Source organism: Aptenodytes patagonicus, chromosome Z (genome assembly GCF_965638725.1).
Source record: "Aptenodytes patagonicus chromosome Z, bAptPat1.pri.cur, whole genome shotgun sequence".
Classification (NCBI taxonomy): domain Eukaryota; kingdom Metazoa; phylum Chordata; class Aves; order Sphenisciformes; family Spheniscidae; genus Aptenodytes; species Aptenodytes patagonicus.
Window position 1 is genome coordinate 42,981,644 of NC_134982.1, and position 17,093 is coordinate 42,998,736.

At 36.9% G+C, this 17,093-nt stretch overlaps 1 protein-coding gene across 2 annotated transcripts in view; it reads left to right on the top strand.

Moving 5' to 3' along the window:
* VPS13A (vacuolar protein sorting 13 homolog A) overlaps positions 1-17,093 on the top strand; it is a 115,116-nt gene that overhangs the window by 28,434 nt on the left and 69,589 nt on the right. For both annotated transcript variants that reach the window (XM_076363272.1, XM_076363273.1), the window contains exons 21-26: positions 2,538-2,670; positions 3,479-3,596; positions 8,480-8,618; positions 12,632-12,716; positions 14,443-14,615; positions 16,741-16,897. In XM_076363272.1, coding sequence (XP_076219387.1) covers positions 2,538-2,670; positions 3,479-3,596; positions 8,480-8,618; positions 12,632-12,716; positions 14,443-14,615; positions 16,741-16,897 — 805 coding nt within the window. The remainder of the gene's footprint in view (positions 1-2,537; positions 2,671-3,478; positions 3,597-8,479; positions 8,619-12,631; positions 12,717-14,442; positions 14,616-16,740; positions 16,898-17,093) is intronic.

The window sequence follows — 17,093 nt, forward strand, 5'->3', positions numbered from 1 at the left end:
TCTTACTCATTGGTGAACTTGTGTTCTTTCAGGACAAATGGTCTTACATGTATACAGGCAATTTAATTTTTTTTTTTTACTTGTACTCTGGCTAAGAATGATTCTGCTACTTACTATCTGTTTACATTGCCTTATCTGCTTTTTAATAAGAATTTGTTTCAAAGCTTAAAACCTTGCTAAAGTGAAGTAAGTTTTCTATGTCTCTGTCACAGACTGACTTTCTGAGCATGTGGGTTTCAGTTAGAATCATAGAATAGTTTGGGTTGGAAGGGACCTCTAAAGGTCATCTAGTCCAACCCCCCTGCCCTGGGCAGGGACATCTTCAACTAGATCAGGTTGCTCAGAGCCCCGTCCAACCTGACCTGGAATGTTTCCAGGGATGGGGCATCCACCACCTCCCTGGGCAACCTGTTCCAGTGCTTCACCACCCTCAGCGTAAAAAATTTCTTCCTCATATCTAGTCTAAATCTACCCTCTTTTAGTTTAAAACCATTACCCCTTGTCCTATTGCAACAGGCCCTGCTAAAAAGTCTCTTTCCATCTTTCTTGGAAGCCCCTTTTATATATTGAAAGGCTGCAGTAAGGTCTCCCCGGAGCTTTCTCTTCTCCAGGCTGAACGACCCCAACTGTCTCAGCCTGGCTTCATAAGAGAGGTGTTCCATCCCCCTGATCATTTTTGTGGCCCTCTTCTGGACCCGCTCCAACAGGTCCGTGTCTTTCCTGTGCTGAGGGCTCCAGAGCTGGACGCAGTACTCCAGGTGGGGTCTCACCAGAGCAGAGTAGAGGGGCAGAATCACCTCCCTCGACTTGCTGGCCACGCTTCTTTTGATGGAGGCCAGGATGCAGTTGGCTTTCTGGGCTGCAAGCGCACGTTGCCAGCTCATGGCCAGCTTTTCATCCACCAGTACCCCCAGGTCCTTCTCAGCAGGGCTGCTCTCAATCCTTTCATCCCCCAGCCTGTGTTGATACCGAGGGCTGCCCCAACCCGGGTGCAGGACCTTGCGCTTGGCCTTGTTGAAAAAGAATATATCAGGTGCTTCAGAAAGTGGAATTAGTGAAAAACATTGCTGTGTAGATACTAAAAATAATTTGGATTACAACCAGATCACTTATTTCAGTGACTAATAATTTTACCACCTCTTCTGAATGCTGGTCATTTGTGGGCACTTTGTAGAGTTCAGTAATCAATCTGTATATTGCTTGGGTGCTTGAGACAGCCTCCTAGATCTAATGGAGGAGGGGAATAGAACAGCTCACCTCCTCTACTCCATCCAGAGGAAATTACTCCCAGAATAATACATAGAAGAATACATTTCATAATCAGACTCCAGTAAATGGGTCTGTGAGATTTTTTTTTTCTGAAATGGATAATTTTCATAGTGAATGTGACTCTTGGATTGGTTCCTGTCCTTTAATAGAAATTAGAAAGCAAGAGGAAGGAATTGGGCAATACCAAAAGAGAAGAGTTAGATGCCTCTCAGGATATGATTAATGATTCTGTGTTCGCTTTGGGTGACATATGCTTAAGTGAGATGTAGGTCATTCATTGAATGAGTATGTTTAAGACAAAACAAATAGTCTCTTTTCCCTCAGTTATGTAATGGATAAGGTCAAGCCCCAAGGGGGAAAATGGCATATAAAATTAAAACTGTATCTCAATGCAGATACATAAGTGGACTTAATTAAGGTTGCACAGGCAATATTAATTTGGTAATTCTGAATTTTCAATCTGCAAGTTATTTTTAATGTAAAAATAGTCATAGTTCAGTAACACTGGAAAAAGAAATGCTATGTCTTAGACACTAGTATTTAAACCTGTTTCACGGTTATGAACCTTATCTTGAATATTATCTGGGTTTGACAAAAACAGGTATGGATCCAAAATTGTTAGACATTTAAGGATGAGGACAGCCACAGTTCATCAGAGATGAATAGCAGAGAGGGCACATACAAATGTGAAATACCAAAGAAGTATGGGCATCCCAAAGCTGAGTCAAAGGGATATTGACTGATATTAAAGAAAAGACATTGAACGTTGATGATGAACGGTCCAAATCCCCTTTTCCCTTTTACTCTGTTTGACTAATATGTAACAGGGTAATGCCACAACTAAATTCAACAGGATTCAAAAACAGATTTCATGTTTCTGAGGTGATTAATGCAGTAATATTTTTATATATTAAAAAACCAAAGAGTTATTCTACTGATTACAAAGGGTTTGAGACTTTGGGTTATGAGTCACTTATTAAAGGAAATTATTTTATACAAAATATATTGTATAAAACTTCATAGATTTTAGTTCATTTTTTATTTTGTTTCTTTCCTTGAAGAAGAAATGGAGTTTAGTATTCTCCATTTTTTGTTTTGGTACAGGCTACTAATTTTAGATATCTCCTCTGCTGTGATATTTGTAAGACTCTGTGCCCTTGTAATGAGGACTTAAATTTAATCTTTTGTTGTCATAGGATCAAGTATTTGTAGAATTAGTGCTTTGAATATTTTTGGAATTGATTTATGCTTTTTTGTGACTTTTTAAGATGAAAAGCAAAAGTCGTTCTGGTATATCAGAACTCAAAGTAGGACAAAGCACTATTGAAGATATAATGTCAAGAGCTTATGACAGTTTTGATATCCAGCTCAGCAGTATACAGTTACTGTACAGCAAACATGGTAAGTATTCATGAAAGCAATCTTTCTCTATATGAGTAAAAATATTTTGATGGTTGATGTGCCTTTTATATTTTTAACTGAAGCAGTGGAGAATCTTTGGAACATACTTCTTTAAACTCATGTCTAAACTCAGTCCTATGAACATGTTATGAATTTCCAAAACATATCTTTAGGCCTTAGATTCCAACCTTAACTTTTGCTAAATAAATAAACTTAGAATAAATCCCTTATTTTTGAAGATGTCTCATTTGATTTGCTGCATAATAAATATAGGAGTGTAATTAATTAATTGATGGTATTTTCCTTCAGTGCCTTTTCCTTGCTTCCCTCCAAATTTAAAGCAGAATCCACAAATTGTTGTAGGTTTGATTATTTTGTGAGGGTAAGGAAAGGATCAGAATCCCTTATTGAAGAAAACTTTTACTAGTAGTTTGGGAACTAACAATATAGAAGGAGACAGAACCAGAGAGATCTTAAGCATTTAATTCTTAACCCTCTGATTCCAGAGGGGAATCCAGAGCCTAAACTCACAGTACCATGCATGTTAAGAATTGGGCCCTTAGAAGTTTGCAGCATAGATGGGGTAGCTGTTCAAATGTGAACGGTAGAAATTATTAAGTAGTCTTGTATGTCTGAAGTTTGGATCTTGTATAATATACATGTATTGGTAGAGCTGTAAAAGAGATTGTGTCACCTCAATTTTTAGCGATATATACTAACTAACATCAGATACTTTAATTCTGTGATACATGTAATGAGAAGGAATCTCTTTCAGTGTTTAAAACGTAGGTTTTCTTTGCTCTTCTAGATGAGAACTGGCAAGAGGCTCGGAAGCTGAAATATTCATCTCAACATATCTTGCAGCCCTTGGATGTAAAAGTGGAATTTAGCAGGGCTATGGTTGTTACAGATGCAAGAATGCCCAAGTATGTGTTTTCTCCTATTTTGAAATTTTATGGTAAATGACTTTTTAGGGGAAAAAAAGAAAAAATCAAGGACCTAATTATACTTGTGCTATTTTACATCAGCCATGTGTGAATCTTGGAAGTAAAATACCTTCATCGAGAAAAATAGAGAATAAACCCAAGAAGTTGCCAGATATTAAAGAGGTGATAGAAGGTTACATTGTAATAAAATAAGTATGCATAATATATTTAAAGATTTTTGTTAAAGATATTAATACCTGTTCTAATTAGGTCTTTCTAATAGCTATATTTTAGTTCTCATTGGAAATACTGAGGAGCAAAAAATCTGAACTTACAAAGTCTCTTTTATAAACATCACAAAAATATTCTGAAAAGTAACATGCTGTCATACTCCCTCTCTTTCACTTAGGTTATTCATCTTGTTTACCTACTAGAGATCATTTCTCAGGGAAACAGCTCTTAATGCATTGAGTTTGCACTTAGGCTTATTTAGCAAAAAACCTACTGGTTATGGAAATTGTACTCAGTCAGAAGAAAATGTATGTTACTATTAATGATGAAACTTTGATGTTAAAGTCACTGAGTCAAAGTGGCAAAGATTAACTTTGCATGTATTTTGGAAAGCGCATCTTCACTAATGTCTGATAAGGACACTATTATCTAAAAAAATCCAATCAGTTTTGAAGTACTTGCATATTAATGCATTATGAGGTAATTTGGTTTATTAAGTCATTAATAAGAATCATATTCCTATGCTACAACAAGCTAGCATATGGTTATTTCATTCTCAGCACTGTTGGAAATTCAGATTTTAATTTTTTCAGAAAATTAATGGCATACAAATAGACCTAGGCTATTGCAGAAAATTGTTCAGTACAATCAGCAAAATCAAGAGGCAGTTTATGAAATAAAAGAATTATGAAGAATCTAGGGTTTGCTTAGTCGGGGAAAAAAACCCCTAAAAATAATGTACCTCACCAGTGCTGTGTATTGTGAACGCAGATCAATTGATTGCATGGTATAATGGTGCCACCTTCTGGAACACTGGGAGGCCAGATTCTGAATTTTGATGCTTGACTTTACAAAACATCTTATTCTTTCCCTCCTTACTTTTTCTCTGTTTGGTGGAGAAGGTGAGATAAGGGAAATAGAACTCACAGGAATCTGTCTTTTTATGTCAGGAAGTCCAGGGAGGGAAAGTGAGATTTCATTTCTGTGATCATATAACAATGTCATTTTAATGTAGGTTTGTAACTGACATCTCTCCAAGTTATGCTAGTATAACCTGGATTAAGGAGTGTCAGCTCTTAATGAGAATACCTGTTGCAGTATTGTAGTACTACCTGTCTACCTGTCTTAGCCACCAGGTGTGCTTTTCCTTTTGGCAGTTTATGTGTCTAGACTGATTCTGGGAAATTTTTCCCTAATGGATATTATTTCCGTATTCTGAATTTTCATACAATCACTTACTTGACAGTAAATAGTTTCTACCTGTGTCTATAAATTGGCAAATTTTTTTTCCATGGAGATAGTAACATTTCTTGAAGATCAGCTGCTGCTTCTTTCTGAGTGCCTGCGCTGTCTACAACTGTTAGGAATGCCACAGACAGCAGTTTGGTACTAGATAAGCATATACCACAGTGAGTTACTAATCATAACTAATACTATAACCTGCAACAAGAGCAAGTATCCATTTCAAATCTAGCATGTTGACACTATGACTCAAGAACAGCTGAACTTGTTCATTTTGTACCTGGTTCAGTCTCCAAATGCTTCCAGGATGTATTCTGCAGATGGTATTATAGTACTCCAGAGTCATCTACCAGTCTTGAAATGACTGGTACAGCAGCTTTTTACCTGATGGTGGAGATGCGACCTTTTCTTTAAGGGCTTGCTGCTCTTCCTTCTTGCTTTGAGCTCTTTAAAATTCTGAAGTCTGAAAATCATGAACTTCTGTATAATATATATCTGGTTAGGATCGTATGATAAATTTTTACATTTGGTTATATACCTCCCAAACCAATTAAAACTACGAATGTTCTATTTTCTGTTGGTCTCTAGCTTTGACTGCTCAAACTCATCAATACTATCAGTATCAATGTAGCTTCAAATGCCAAATGTCTCATTATCACTGCATAATCTCTTTTTGTTTTTAAGAATGGTCAGTTAATGAGTGTTTATGTACAAATATTTAGGCCCATGTGATCTCTAAATGACATCGTGCACAAATGATGAGAATTAACTGATAACTTTTGTGTCAGCAAAAGTCCTCTAAACTGTAAATGTTAGTAATTATAGTTGAATAGGGTATTATGCATCAGTATTGCTCACGTTACACATATGAATGTATTTTTAGTATACATGAGCTATTCCTTTATATTCCACTCTTTATAAGTATGCTTGCATATAAAGACAGCATTATATTTTTCCTGAGCTTTTTTTAATTAATGTTTGGAATGGTGCTGTAGAACAGCATAGTTCTGTTGAGAAAGGTGAGTGGAAAAATGTTTGTTCTACAGCAAAAACTAGTACCAAAATTGCTTTGCTTACCGTAGTAGAATTTTATGAATGAGTCCCTTAGTTTGGAGGGCACCTGTTTTACTTTAAGGTATCTAAAAGCAGGTAATTGGATGTCTGTATCTTTTTCATTCTTTGATGTTTGTACTTCCTTGGTTGACCATCGAATCCAGTTGAATTCCTTGTGATTTTGTTGTTGAAAAGCAATAATGAATTCACCAGGACTTGGTGCTGGCTTTGTTTAGGAAGGCACAGTTCTATATGGCTGCCTTGAAGAGAATGCTAATTTATGTAATTTTCATTTGTTGAAGACCACTGTATCAAGGGCCTTTCACTGTTAACCTGTATTTTCATCTGCTCATGTTTCCTAACCCTTAAAATGGGCTTTCACTCTGTGGTTGGATCTGAATATCTGCCTTCCTTTCATTTCTGAGAATAGGATGTACTGCTCGTTATAGTTGCTGTCACTTCACACTTGGAAGCACTAATACGATTCTGTATTTTTCTAGCCTGTGTAAGTTTTTTTAATTGTTTGTTTTATCCTGTGATATGGTTGCCCCATTTTCTGAAGGAGGTGTCTGTGAGTCTGTCATCTGGTTTTTGAAGGTGTATGAAGCCAGTATTAGAATACCAGTATTAAGAGCATCCTTCCACATAATAGCATTCATTTAAAAAAAAAAAAACAACAAAACAATTTGAAGGAATGTACTTATTTGCAGCTTTGAAAATGGCATCCTTAACATTTCCTTATCTCTAAATATAACAGTCTGAACTTGGAAGAAGTTTCTGCACAGATTTCCTCATCAATTGAAGTACTTAGCTCCTCCATCCCTCAGTCTCTACAAATGGGGAATAATTGTATTCCACTTCCAGAGGTTTTCTGAACCTTAAAAGCTTTTGTTAAAAGAGCAGTGTAGTGAGTCTGGGATTATTTGCAGTTATCTGCCTTGTATCTGCTAAGTGCCTTCCATGTAACTGCATGGGCTGTCCATTGTACAAACATTAATGAAAAATGTCTTAATAGTATAGATGAATTTTTGTAGGGAGGTTTAAGTGCAACAGAAGTGAGAATTGCTAAGTGTCCTAGGTTATTGGAGCATTCAAGCAGTAGATGGACAGGTCCTTTCAGACCTGGCAGATACACTGCTACCTTGCCCCTCTCCATGAAAATAAAAGAAGAAAAAAGAAAAAAAAAAAGGTCTAAATTTCTCTCTGACAGAACTGGAATTAAGAATAAAAGGCAAAAGTAGTTGAGAATTAATTCCTTAAGAATTTAAGGATGTGTAGAAATTAATAAACTGTAGAAAACTAGGTACTTACTGTTACAGTTTAACACATACAACTTTGTGCTTGGCTTGCACAGGTATGAAGAGCTGTTTTCCCAGTTACTCTTGTAGTCTCAAAGTTAGTTGAGGGTGACTGAAAACTTTGGGGTTTTTGTCCTTACATCTTCTCCAGTGTATTATATTGTACGTTCCTTTGAAGCTTGAGCTGTGAGTTAAGCACAGGAAAACTGGGAGGAAATAGCAGGTCCTGTTCCTTACACCCCAGGTGTTAAGCATCTGCTGGTGCCTATTGTTGGAGGCAGTTGTCTTATTGAACAGACCTCTTTACCTGTTCTAACTGGATGTCGTAATAAAAGCATAATAATGTTCTTGGAGCCAGTTTTCTGATTAGTTCTGTTCTGCTTACTTCTGTGAGAAACTGGGATGGGTTTGAGGTCTTTAAAAAGTCAGTGTCTACATTTGAAGTGATTCTACTTCTTTTTGGCCAAAGCCTATTCAAACAGGCTTAAAATATGTTTTACTGTTTTAATTTTTAAATACTTTTTTTATTCTTTTATGTCCTATAAAGGACATATGAGACTACTGCTAGACTCAGCTTAAATATACATAACTTCTAGGAAATATTTGTATACTTGCTTGAGGTTTTGGGCTGTAAACATCTTATGCAAAAAAAAAAAAAATCTTCTGTAAAATACTGTGTAAAGGCTCAGTGATGTGCTTTATTTTAAGTAATTAAATTAAATATACAAACGAGGGAACAATTCCTGATTGTGAGGAAAATATGCTTTATGTAGCCAAATCAGAAGTGGTTATTAGTATTAATTGCAGTGCTGATGCACAAGACATTGTATCAAATGGAAATATAAATTACATTAATAACTGGATATTTGCTTGTTAAGTAACTCTTCTGTGTGCAACAGAAGTTAAATGTATATATGTGTGTGTGTGTATATATATATTACACACAATGGTTAGATGAGTGATTTTCTGACCAGGAAGACTTCTGTGTTTTTCAGAAGAAAATTAGTGTAAATTTTGAATGAAATAGTTTTAAGATAACTTTGATTGTTTACTAAACAGGTTCAAACTGTCTGGACAGCTGCCTTTACTTTCTATCCAAATATCAGACCAGAAGCTGACAAGTATCTTGGAGCTAATTGATAGCATTCCTAAGCCAGAAAGTGCTCCTGCTACCAGTTCTCCTCCAAAAATAACTGAGGTAAGGTTTTTAAAAAATGTTTCATTAATAATTATCAGAAAAATACCTTCTTGCTATTAGCATTGCAGTTTTGACAGGAGCACAAGGAAGTGGAGAAGAGCACTTACTTAGTACCTCTTGAAAAACTTAGCTCATTCTCTAAAGGTATAGAAATTTTGCTTGTTATTTAGGTAGTTTATTGTGATCTTTAGCCAATAGTTATGAAATAGTTGTCCAGTGGTTGAATTTAAAATACAAACCCTCCAAACTTTTACTACTCTGGGAATTGCTTTGTAGTTCATACTAATCTTCATTAACAAACTTACTCCCTTTTGTTGAGGATTAGTTTAATTGTACCTTCAAATTTACACACATGTAGAGTGCTGCAGAGTTTGGGTTCAAGCTAATTTGTTTAGCAAAGAAAAGGTTGAAACCTTGGAATTTTTAAAGTTGAAGTGTTATGTGAATCTTGGTCAGACAGGAGTTTAACTTTCAAAAACAAACAAAAAATAGCCACTATCTGTGGCTAATGTTGGCTAAACAGTGCCTGCCTGACAAAAGTGGCAGCTGCATTTCAGCTGATTTCACTGCTCTTCCCAGCCTTTCTTTATTCAGTTATAAAACATACCCGAGTAGGTGGCAGTTCTGCCTTGCATTTCTAAGGTTTAAGAGCGTGGAGTGAGTTCCCTCCCTACTTCCCCACCCCCTTTCCTTAGTGAAAATGGTTTGGGTCACTGTTCTATGCTTTCTTCGGGACAGAGGATTGCCACTTTCTTGTTATTATTACTGAAAAGTATGTTTTACCTTTTGATATGAGCCGTTTTTAACAAAGCTAGGAAATGAATGCCAAATTGCTAATTTTTAACATCACTCTAGTCTGTGTGGTCTGGCTATGTTTTATATAGCTTTAAAGCAGTCCTATCATTTGAACATATGTGAAATCTCAAGGTCAAAGACAAAATTGCGCTATCCATTTTTCTGTCATTTGTAAATACTTCTAATTATCTGTTATTTAATCTTTTGAGTACTTGATTCTAAAAGAATAATGGTCATTTTGTGGTTTCTTTTTTTTTTTAAGGTTACTTAATAATTATCTTTCCATCTTTATACAAATTACCTGATGGCTGTTGCTGCAGTTTTGGTGTTGTTTTCTGTGGGTTATGTTAGTATAATATTCACTAACTAAATGCGCATGACTAGACAAGCATACCTATTGAAAGTATATATAGAGTGAAGATTGTTTCCCTTCAACATGTAGTTCCTGCCAACTCTTTAGTGGCGCCGTTAAAATTCTAGCTGGTTCTGACCTGCTCTTTCACTCTTTATATACTGATGGTATCACCAGCCAAAAGCTGCCCTAGTCTCTGTTGTTTTGTGCAACTAGTCACAGACAAACTTTCTTCAAGGATAAGTGATGGGGTTTTGGTTTTACATAAATAAAATGTGCACATATAAGATGATTATCCTGTACTTTATAACATTGCCAATACTTGAATGTAATTATAGAATTCAACTATTACATTTAAAATATTTTAAGTGACTTTGATGTGCTTAGTATTACCTGTACATTACTTGTGACATACAAGATGAGGTGAGTAAAGACTGTTGAGCCAATGTGAATGTATGTGCATTATATGCAGCATCCATATTAAAACCTGTGGTTAAACCTGTCTGCTCAATCCTCCATCTACTGCAGAGCTTGACAGACTCTAATTGCTGGTATTAAATTCAGTTAATTTGAGTGGATTTGCTGCTCTGGTGGTGGTAGATACACTCCCATGCTTTCATCCTTGAGGCTGAAATCCTTCTGAGCTTTGTTGCCATCACATCACTTCTGAACCAAAAAGGATATGAAATCCTTTTCCAGAGCTCCGCATGTGAACTTTGTTCTTTACATTTTGAGTTAGTGGAGGAGTTGTTCTTGGGCTGCAAAAGCAGAAGACTCTTCAGAACAGATCCTTCAAGGTTTTTGCACCCTGCCCTTTCTTGTACTTTAGTACAAGGCGGCTGTCCACTTCAGTGTGGAAGGCTTTATTTCTTATGATGGTACTGGGAAGTCAAGTCTCACAGTTTCTTCTCCTTGTTTTCTTAGAACATGAAAGTGTTACAGATGAGACACTTTCACAGTTACAAGAGTCTTAGAGATTTGGTGTATCTATCACTCATGGACATGGATATATTCAGTAAGGTCAAGTTATGTAGGATGGAGACTGAGAAGAGAGACTGTTAAAATGTGAAGAGTGAGATGAAAAATGGAGCCTTGGAAACAACGTTCAAAGATGAATGTTTCTTTGTTGCCATAATACTTAGATTTCTGTAAAATACTGTGAGTTATTGAATAATTGTCTGAGACTGGGCTTTGAAAGTAGCAGTAACAGGGGAAAAGAAAAAAAAGAAAAAGAACTACTGCAGTCTGCGCAGTCCAGAGCCAAAGGCATTCAAGAATGGGCACACAAACAACGTGCAGGTTTCTCCTTAATTTAGTACTCTGTACAAGGCACATGTGTACTAAATATACATGTGGAACATGCAGATGAGAATTCTTTACAAACTCAAACCACCAAGACTACTTTATGAGGCTTGATGGGAAATCTGGCTTTGGTGAATAAACCATTAGGTTACCTTCACTAGGAGAATTTAATTCTGTCATATATAATTCTACATGGAGTGAGGATTCTTGTCCTTTTGTCCACTCTAGTGGCAAAACAGTAACATTTCACACGTTTTCAGTTACTTCTCTGGGTTGTGCATAACTGCATCTCACAATTATGACTTTACTAGCATCTGTTTTTACAGATACATGGAGAAATGAGATTCAACAAGGCTAAATACTGGGTCCTGCACTTGGGTCATAAAAACCCCATGCAACGCTACAGGCTTGGGGAAGAGTGGCTGGAAAGCTGCCCAGTGGGAAAGGATCTGGGGGTGTTGGTCAACAGCCGGCTGAATATAAGCCGACAGTGTGCCCAGGTGGCCAAGAAGGTCAATAGCATCCTGGCTGTATCAGAAACCATGTGGCCAGCAGGAGTAGGGAAGTGATCGTGCCCCTCTACTTGGCACTGGCCCCTCACTACAAGACATTGAGGTGCTGGAGCGTGTCCAAAGAAGAGCAATGAAGCTGGTGAAGGGTCTAGAGCACAAGTCTTATGAGGAGTGGCTGAGGGAACTGGGGTTGTTTAGCCTGGAGAAGAGGAGGCTGAGGGGAGACCTCATTGCTCTCTACAACTACCTGACAGGAGGTTGTAGTGAGGTGGGTGTTGGTCTCTTCTCCCAAGTAACAAGTGACAGAATGAGAGGAGATGGCCTCAAGTTGTGCCAGGGGAGGTTTAGGTTGGATATTAAGAAAATTTTCTTCACCAAAAGGGTTGTCAAGCATTGGCACAGGCTGCCCAGGGAAGTGGTTGAGTTACCATCCCTGGGGGTATTTAAAAGATGTGTAGATGTGGCACTTAGGGACATGGTTTAGTGGTGGACTTGGCAGTGTTAGATTAACAGTTGGACTTGATGATCTTTTAAAGGTCTTTTCCAACCTAAATGATTCTATGATTCTATGAAATTTAGAAACAATTCTGTCTGCTCTAATGTTTTCTCTAGCTCTTCTTTCTTTTTTCCCCACCTGCCACTAGTATCATGTGATTTTTATAAAGCACAGTGATCTTTTATTGTTCTCTGAAGTTGCCATACTGTAGTCCTGTGAGGGACTAGGTTTTGTCTTTCCCGAGTTTTCATATGATGTGCTGCTTCTGTCCATCTTTTGGTCTGTGAAGTTGAATGTTTGAACCTCTTTGCCATGTTTCCTAATGTATTTATTCTCTGTAGCTAGATGAATGTGCAGTACCTGCTACTTCTACCTGATTTAGGCCTCATTTCTCCCCATGCTTCTAATTTTAGTAATGTAAGTGTTTAACTGTAATGATTTGCACTTAAAATAAGACCAATTTCCTTAAGTTGTAAAACTTCGATGCAACATATATGCATGCAATAGCATGACCAATGAATTCAAGCAAAAAATTTTATGGTATCTCCTGTTTCAGGCTGCAATATCCCCTGTGCTCTCAGCACCACATTTGTCACAAGGTGTGTTTCCTGTTTTGGATCTTCATTCATTTGCTGAGTCAGGTAATACGATCTATTTTAAAGTCTGGTTTAATAAACAGGTCAAGTCAAGTTTTTGAGTTCATTGAATTAATTTGTTTCTCTTGGAGTAAGCAATCATTTGTGGCTTTGTTTCAAGTTCTTGAAGGTTGAGTAGTGTTATATTCTGTGCAGCTTATTATAATTCACTCTGTACAAAATATTTGTGTGTCTTCTCATAGCAGTAAAATTCTGTATGTTTGTTCTTGCCGTTCCCTTTCTGAAGGCAAAGCAGTAAAATGTTTGGTAGGATGTGTTTATTTATTTTTGTCTTTGCATACGTTACTACAGATCTCTATTCGGAACATCTGAAGTAGTATGTATGTCATTTTTTTGCTTCAGTATGTACTTAGTCCTCTGATTTTAATTTTTTTCTTCTGGTGAAGGATTTCTCTCCTACTTAGCTGGATTTATGTAAATTACAAAATACTGGAACGATGACTGTTGGAAACTACTGTGTTGTTATAAATAAGTATCATTTCAACTTCTACAGCATCAAACAGAAGATTGGCTGTGGAGAACCTCGTCGTGTTTAATACTGCCTTGCTGTTGAAACAGCTTAGCTAGATTGTAATGTTCCATCTAGTAGTTACATTTGAAAAATAATCAAACATATCCATGTTATTTCAGCGTCAATCACCTTTGTCATGCCAAAACACTCAACTGGAGAAACAGAGAATAATACTTTTTCTTCTTTCTCAAGTTAATGATATATGTGGTTTGCAAACACCAGCAAAATTATCAGCAAAGCTAATTTTTATGTCTACTTTATCACTTTAAAGTCAGTGTGTGTACAGTATGTATAGAAATATGTATCTGTGTGTCTTCATCTGTTTTTTGTATGCGTTCCTTTAAGTGCCCAAAGGTAGGGAGAATGTGTCTTTCAATTCTTAAAAATTAGGGTGAGATGAGAGCAAATGCTGGCCACAGTTAATATGAGAAGGTAATAACTAGATTTAGATTGAATCAAGTCTCTGTTTTAATTTATACTGTACATACAGCTGTGCAATCATTTTAAGTGATTCATGTTATTTCTCTATCTTCACCCCCAGACTCAACGGTGCTTTTAAGCCTTACAAAATACCTCTTAATGTCATTTCTTCAGTTTTGTCAGAAGGATGCTTCTTCCACAGTTACCTTTAACTTCAGTGTTTATGGTTTTTAGGTGAAGGAAAAGAGCCTTATAAGATGGTGCAATCTATTTGTCTTCGTTATACTTCTGTAATAATGTCAGCTGGATTAAAAGCTTGATAGTCCTTAGGAGTCTGTCCTGAAATAGGAGACCCTTAACAGGGAGAGATCCAAAGTAGTCCCACTGATAGTGAGGCAAAAGAGTCTGTATGGTCAGCAGCAGTCAGACCAGCAGAAGAGTTATTTAGCTATTAGTACACAATGAAGGCAAGATGAGCCATGGTTTGTGCTGTCTTTTGCACAGCCAATAGTGAGAGAATGCTGACGAAGGAGTTAGTTGATGAGAACTGATTTATTATGACGTGACAGAGGGAGCTGTAGGTGTGGTGAAAAATTGTGGAGGCAGGAGCGGAGATAATTACAGAAACAGACTTTGGTTGCTAATTATCAGCTAGGTAATCTTCCCATACTTGTACATTTAAGTTTTTATAGATGTAGACATAAAAATTCTAGGTCATAGTACTGCAAAATATTGGGTGTTGAAAATGTATATGTAATGTTGTTGTGAATTAATCCTTAGAATCAGAAGAAGAATTTTATGATGCTCTAAGCAGCCCTGTGGAAGACATGCCATTTTTTGAAGCCCCATCTGGTTCCCTCAAGCGAGCTAGCAGTACAAGGCGAAAAAAACTACGTAAACAAGAATCTTTGAAAAATATGACAGAATTCCAGCTAAGGTTTGAAGTAGCTGAGGTAAAGTTTACTTTTTTTTTTATTTCTCTGGAGCACATCTGAACTGTAATTGTTCCCTGTTTGTTGTGTTCATGAATCCATGTCTGCAGAAGTATTGATTACCCGTTTCTTGCTGAAACTATTCTTGCTGAAACTATTCTGTAGAGTTTTTTTCCAAGTCACAGTTGTGCTTCTGCATCCTTGTCGTCACTGAAATGCTCTGATTTATCCACTTTATTTCCCAATTCATTTTATCACTGAATGTCCTTTACCTAACTATCACTCAAAAATCACATTACGTATTTGTTTTGGATTAAGATACTGCTGTGGTCACTGGGAAAACTTCATTAATGTTTCATCTTGTAACAAGCACCTTATTTTTCTGCTCCAGTTTTTCCCAGACTCTGTTAGCCTCGCACCTAAATCTGTAACATGCTCACTATGAGGTGTTTTATGTGTTATTTTTGCTGTTTCAGACTTGGGAGGAAAAAAAGAGTATTTTACCCAAATGCAAGACACTGTTTCTAACTGCATCAGTTGGTCTAGTAAAAGAGATGGCCTCTTACCACTATTGTTACCTTTATCATTAGACCATCATGGCTATGACAGTGTTATTGCTGCTACTCATTGTATAACTTTACAAATAAACTGTACAAATTCAGTTAACTTTACATTTCTGTTTTAGGCTTACAGAATGGCTTCAACACATCATAACTAGCTTGCAAGACATCTTATTATATATTACACCTTACAGAAAATACATAAACAAATAAAATTTAAATGTACTGGTTTTTGTGTTATGACAAGACCTTGTTTAAGAACAACTAGTCTAAAGATAGATGCTGTATTTTACATTATTCTCTAATGGAAACTATCTTACAATCTATAAGAAAAAAATACAATTGAGAATCTATTAAGAATCACTTTCTCTCTGTTTGTTGGCTTTATAGTTTAAAATGACTTACTTGGCTTGGTTTTGATTTTCCCTATTTGTAGAGAGCATTATGTGGAAAGGAAGAGTACATATCTTTGTTTTGCTTTGGTTGTGAAAGACAGATAACAACAGCTCAGCTAGGTATTTATTTAAGAACATCTTTGTCATGCATGGGTGAAAAAGTAGGAAGTTCTCTCACCTGATATTCAGCTTGGGAATCTAACTCTTACCAGGAGAGTTTGAAGAAATTCCAGTGAATGCAGTAAACTCTTTATTCTGACTGACAATCTAGTTGTCATGGTTTAACCCCAGCTGGCAACTAAGCCCCACACAGCCGCTCACTCACTGCACCCCCCAGTTGGATGGCAGAGAGAATCGGAAGGCTAAAAGTGAGAAAACTCGTGGGTTGAGATAAAGACAGTTTAATAGGTAAAGCAAAAGCCACGTGCGCAAGCAAAGCAAAACAAGGAATTCATTCACTCCTTCCCATGGGCAGGCAGGTGTTCAGCCATCTCCAGGAAAGCAGGGCTCCATTATGTGTAATGATTGCTTGGGAAGTCAAACGCCATCACTCCAAACGTCCCCCCTTCCTTCTTCTTCCCCCAGCTTTACGTGCTGAGCATGACGTCATATGGTGTGGAACATCCCTGTGGTCAGTTGGGGTCAGCTGTCCCGGCTGTGCCCCCTCCCAGCTTCTTGTGCACCTCCAGCCTCCTCGCTGGAGGGGTGGGGTGAAAAGCAGAAAAGGCCTTGACGCTGTGTCAGCACTGCTCAGCAGTAATGAAAACATCCCTGTATTATCCACACTGTTTCCAGCACAAATCCAAAACATAGCCCCATACTAGCTTCCATGAAGAAAATTAGCTCCACCCCAGCCAAAACCAGCACACTAGTTTTGACTAGGTTGAACATTACTAAATGCTTTACAGACTTGTTTTTAAAAATAAATTAATTCATGTAAGTGTAACTTTGGTATTACATGTGTGATGTTTGAAGTTTTTGTTAAAATAGCAGCAAACAGTATCCTAGCAATTTTGCTTGTTGAACTGTTTATTTTTTTCAGGGCATTTGCTGTATAAAGTTAAATGATCAATACACATTAACCCATAAAATGTATGTAAATATATAATCCTATATAAAAACTAAGAGGATAATCCCCTACCTTTTTTTTTTTCCTCTGTTTTTTTGTTTGTTTGTTTGGGATTTTTTTAGGTCTTAATTAAATTATGCCATCTTACTGGTAATATGGAGACACCTGTGCTGCAGCTTGATATTGTAGGGTTAGGCACTGAGCTTAAATTAAGAACATTTGACATGACTGCAAATGCTTTCCTTCGTGAAGTTTGTCTGATGTGCCCAGAGTATATGGGTAAGTATTTATAGTCTGATCAAAAAATTATTCACAAATAACACTGTGATTGTCTTCAAAAAGCTTGTAGGGCTTTCTTTTGTCAGCTGAGGAAGATTTGCTTCCTAAATTTAATGCAGGGGGTGGAAGGGAAAAGTAATTAAGGAGCTCATTCTCTTAGTAATGCTTTGGTAAATATGTTCTAGTGCTGATGATT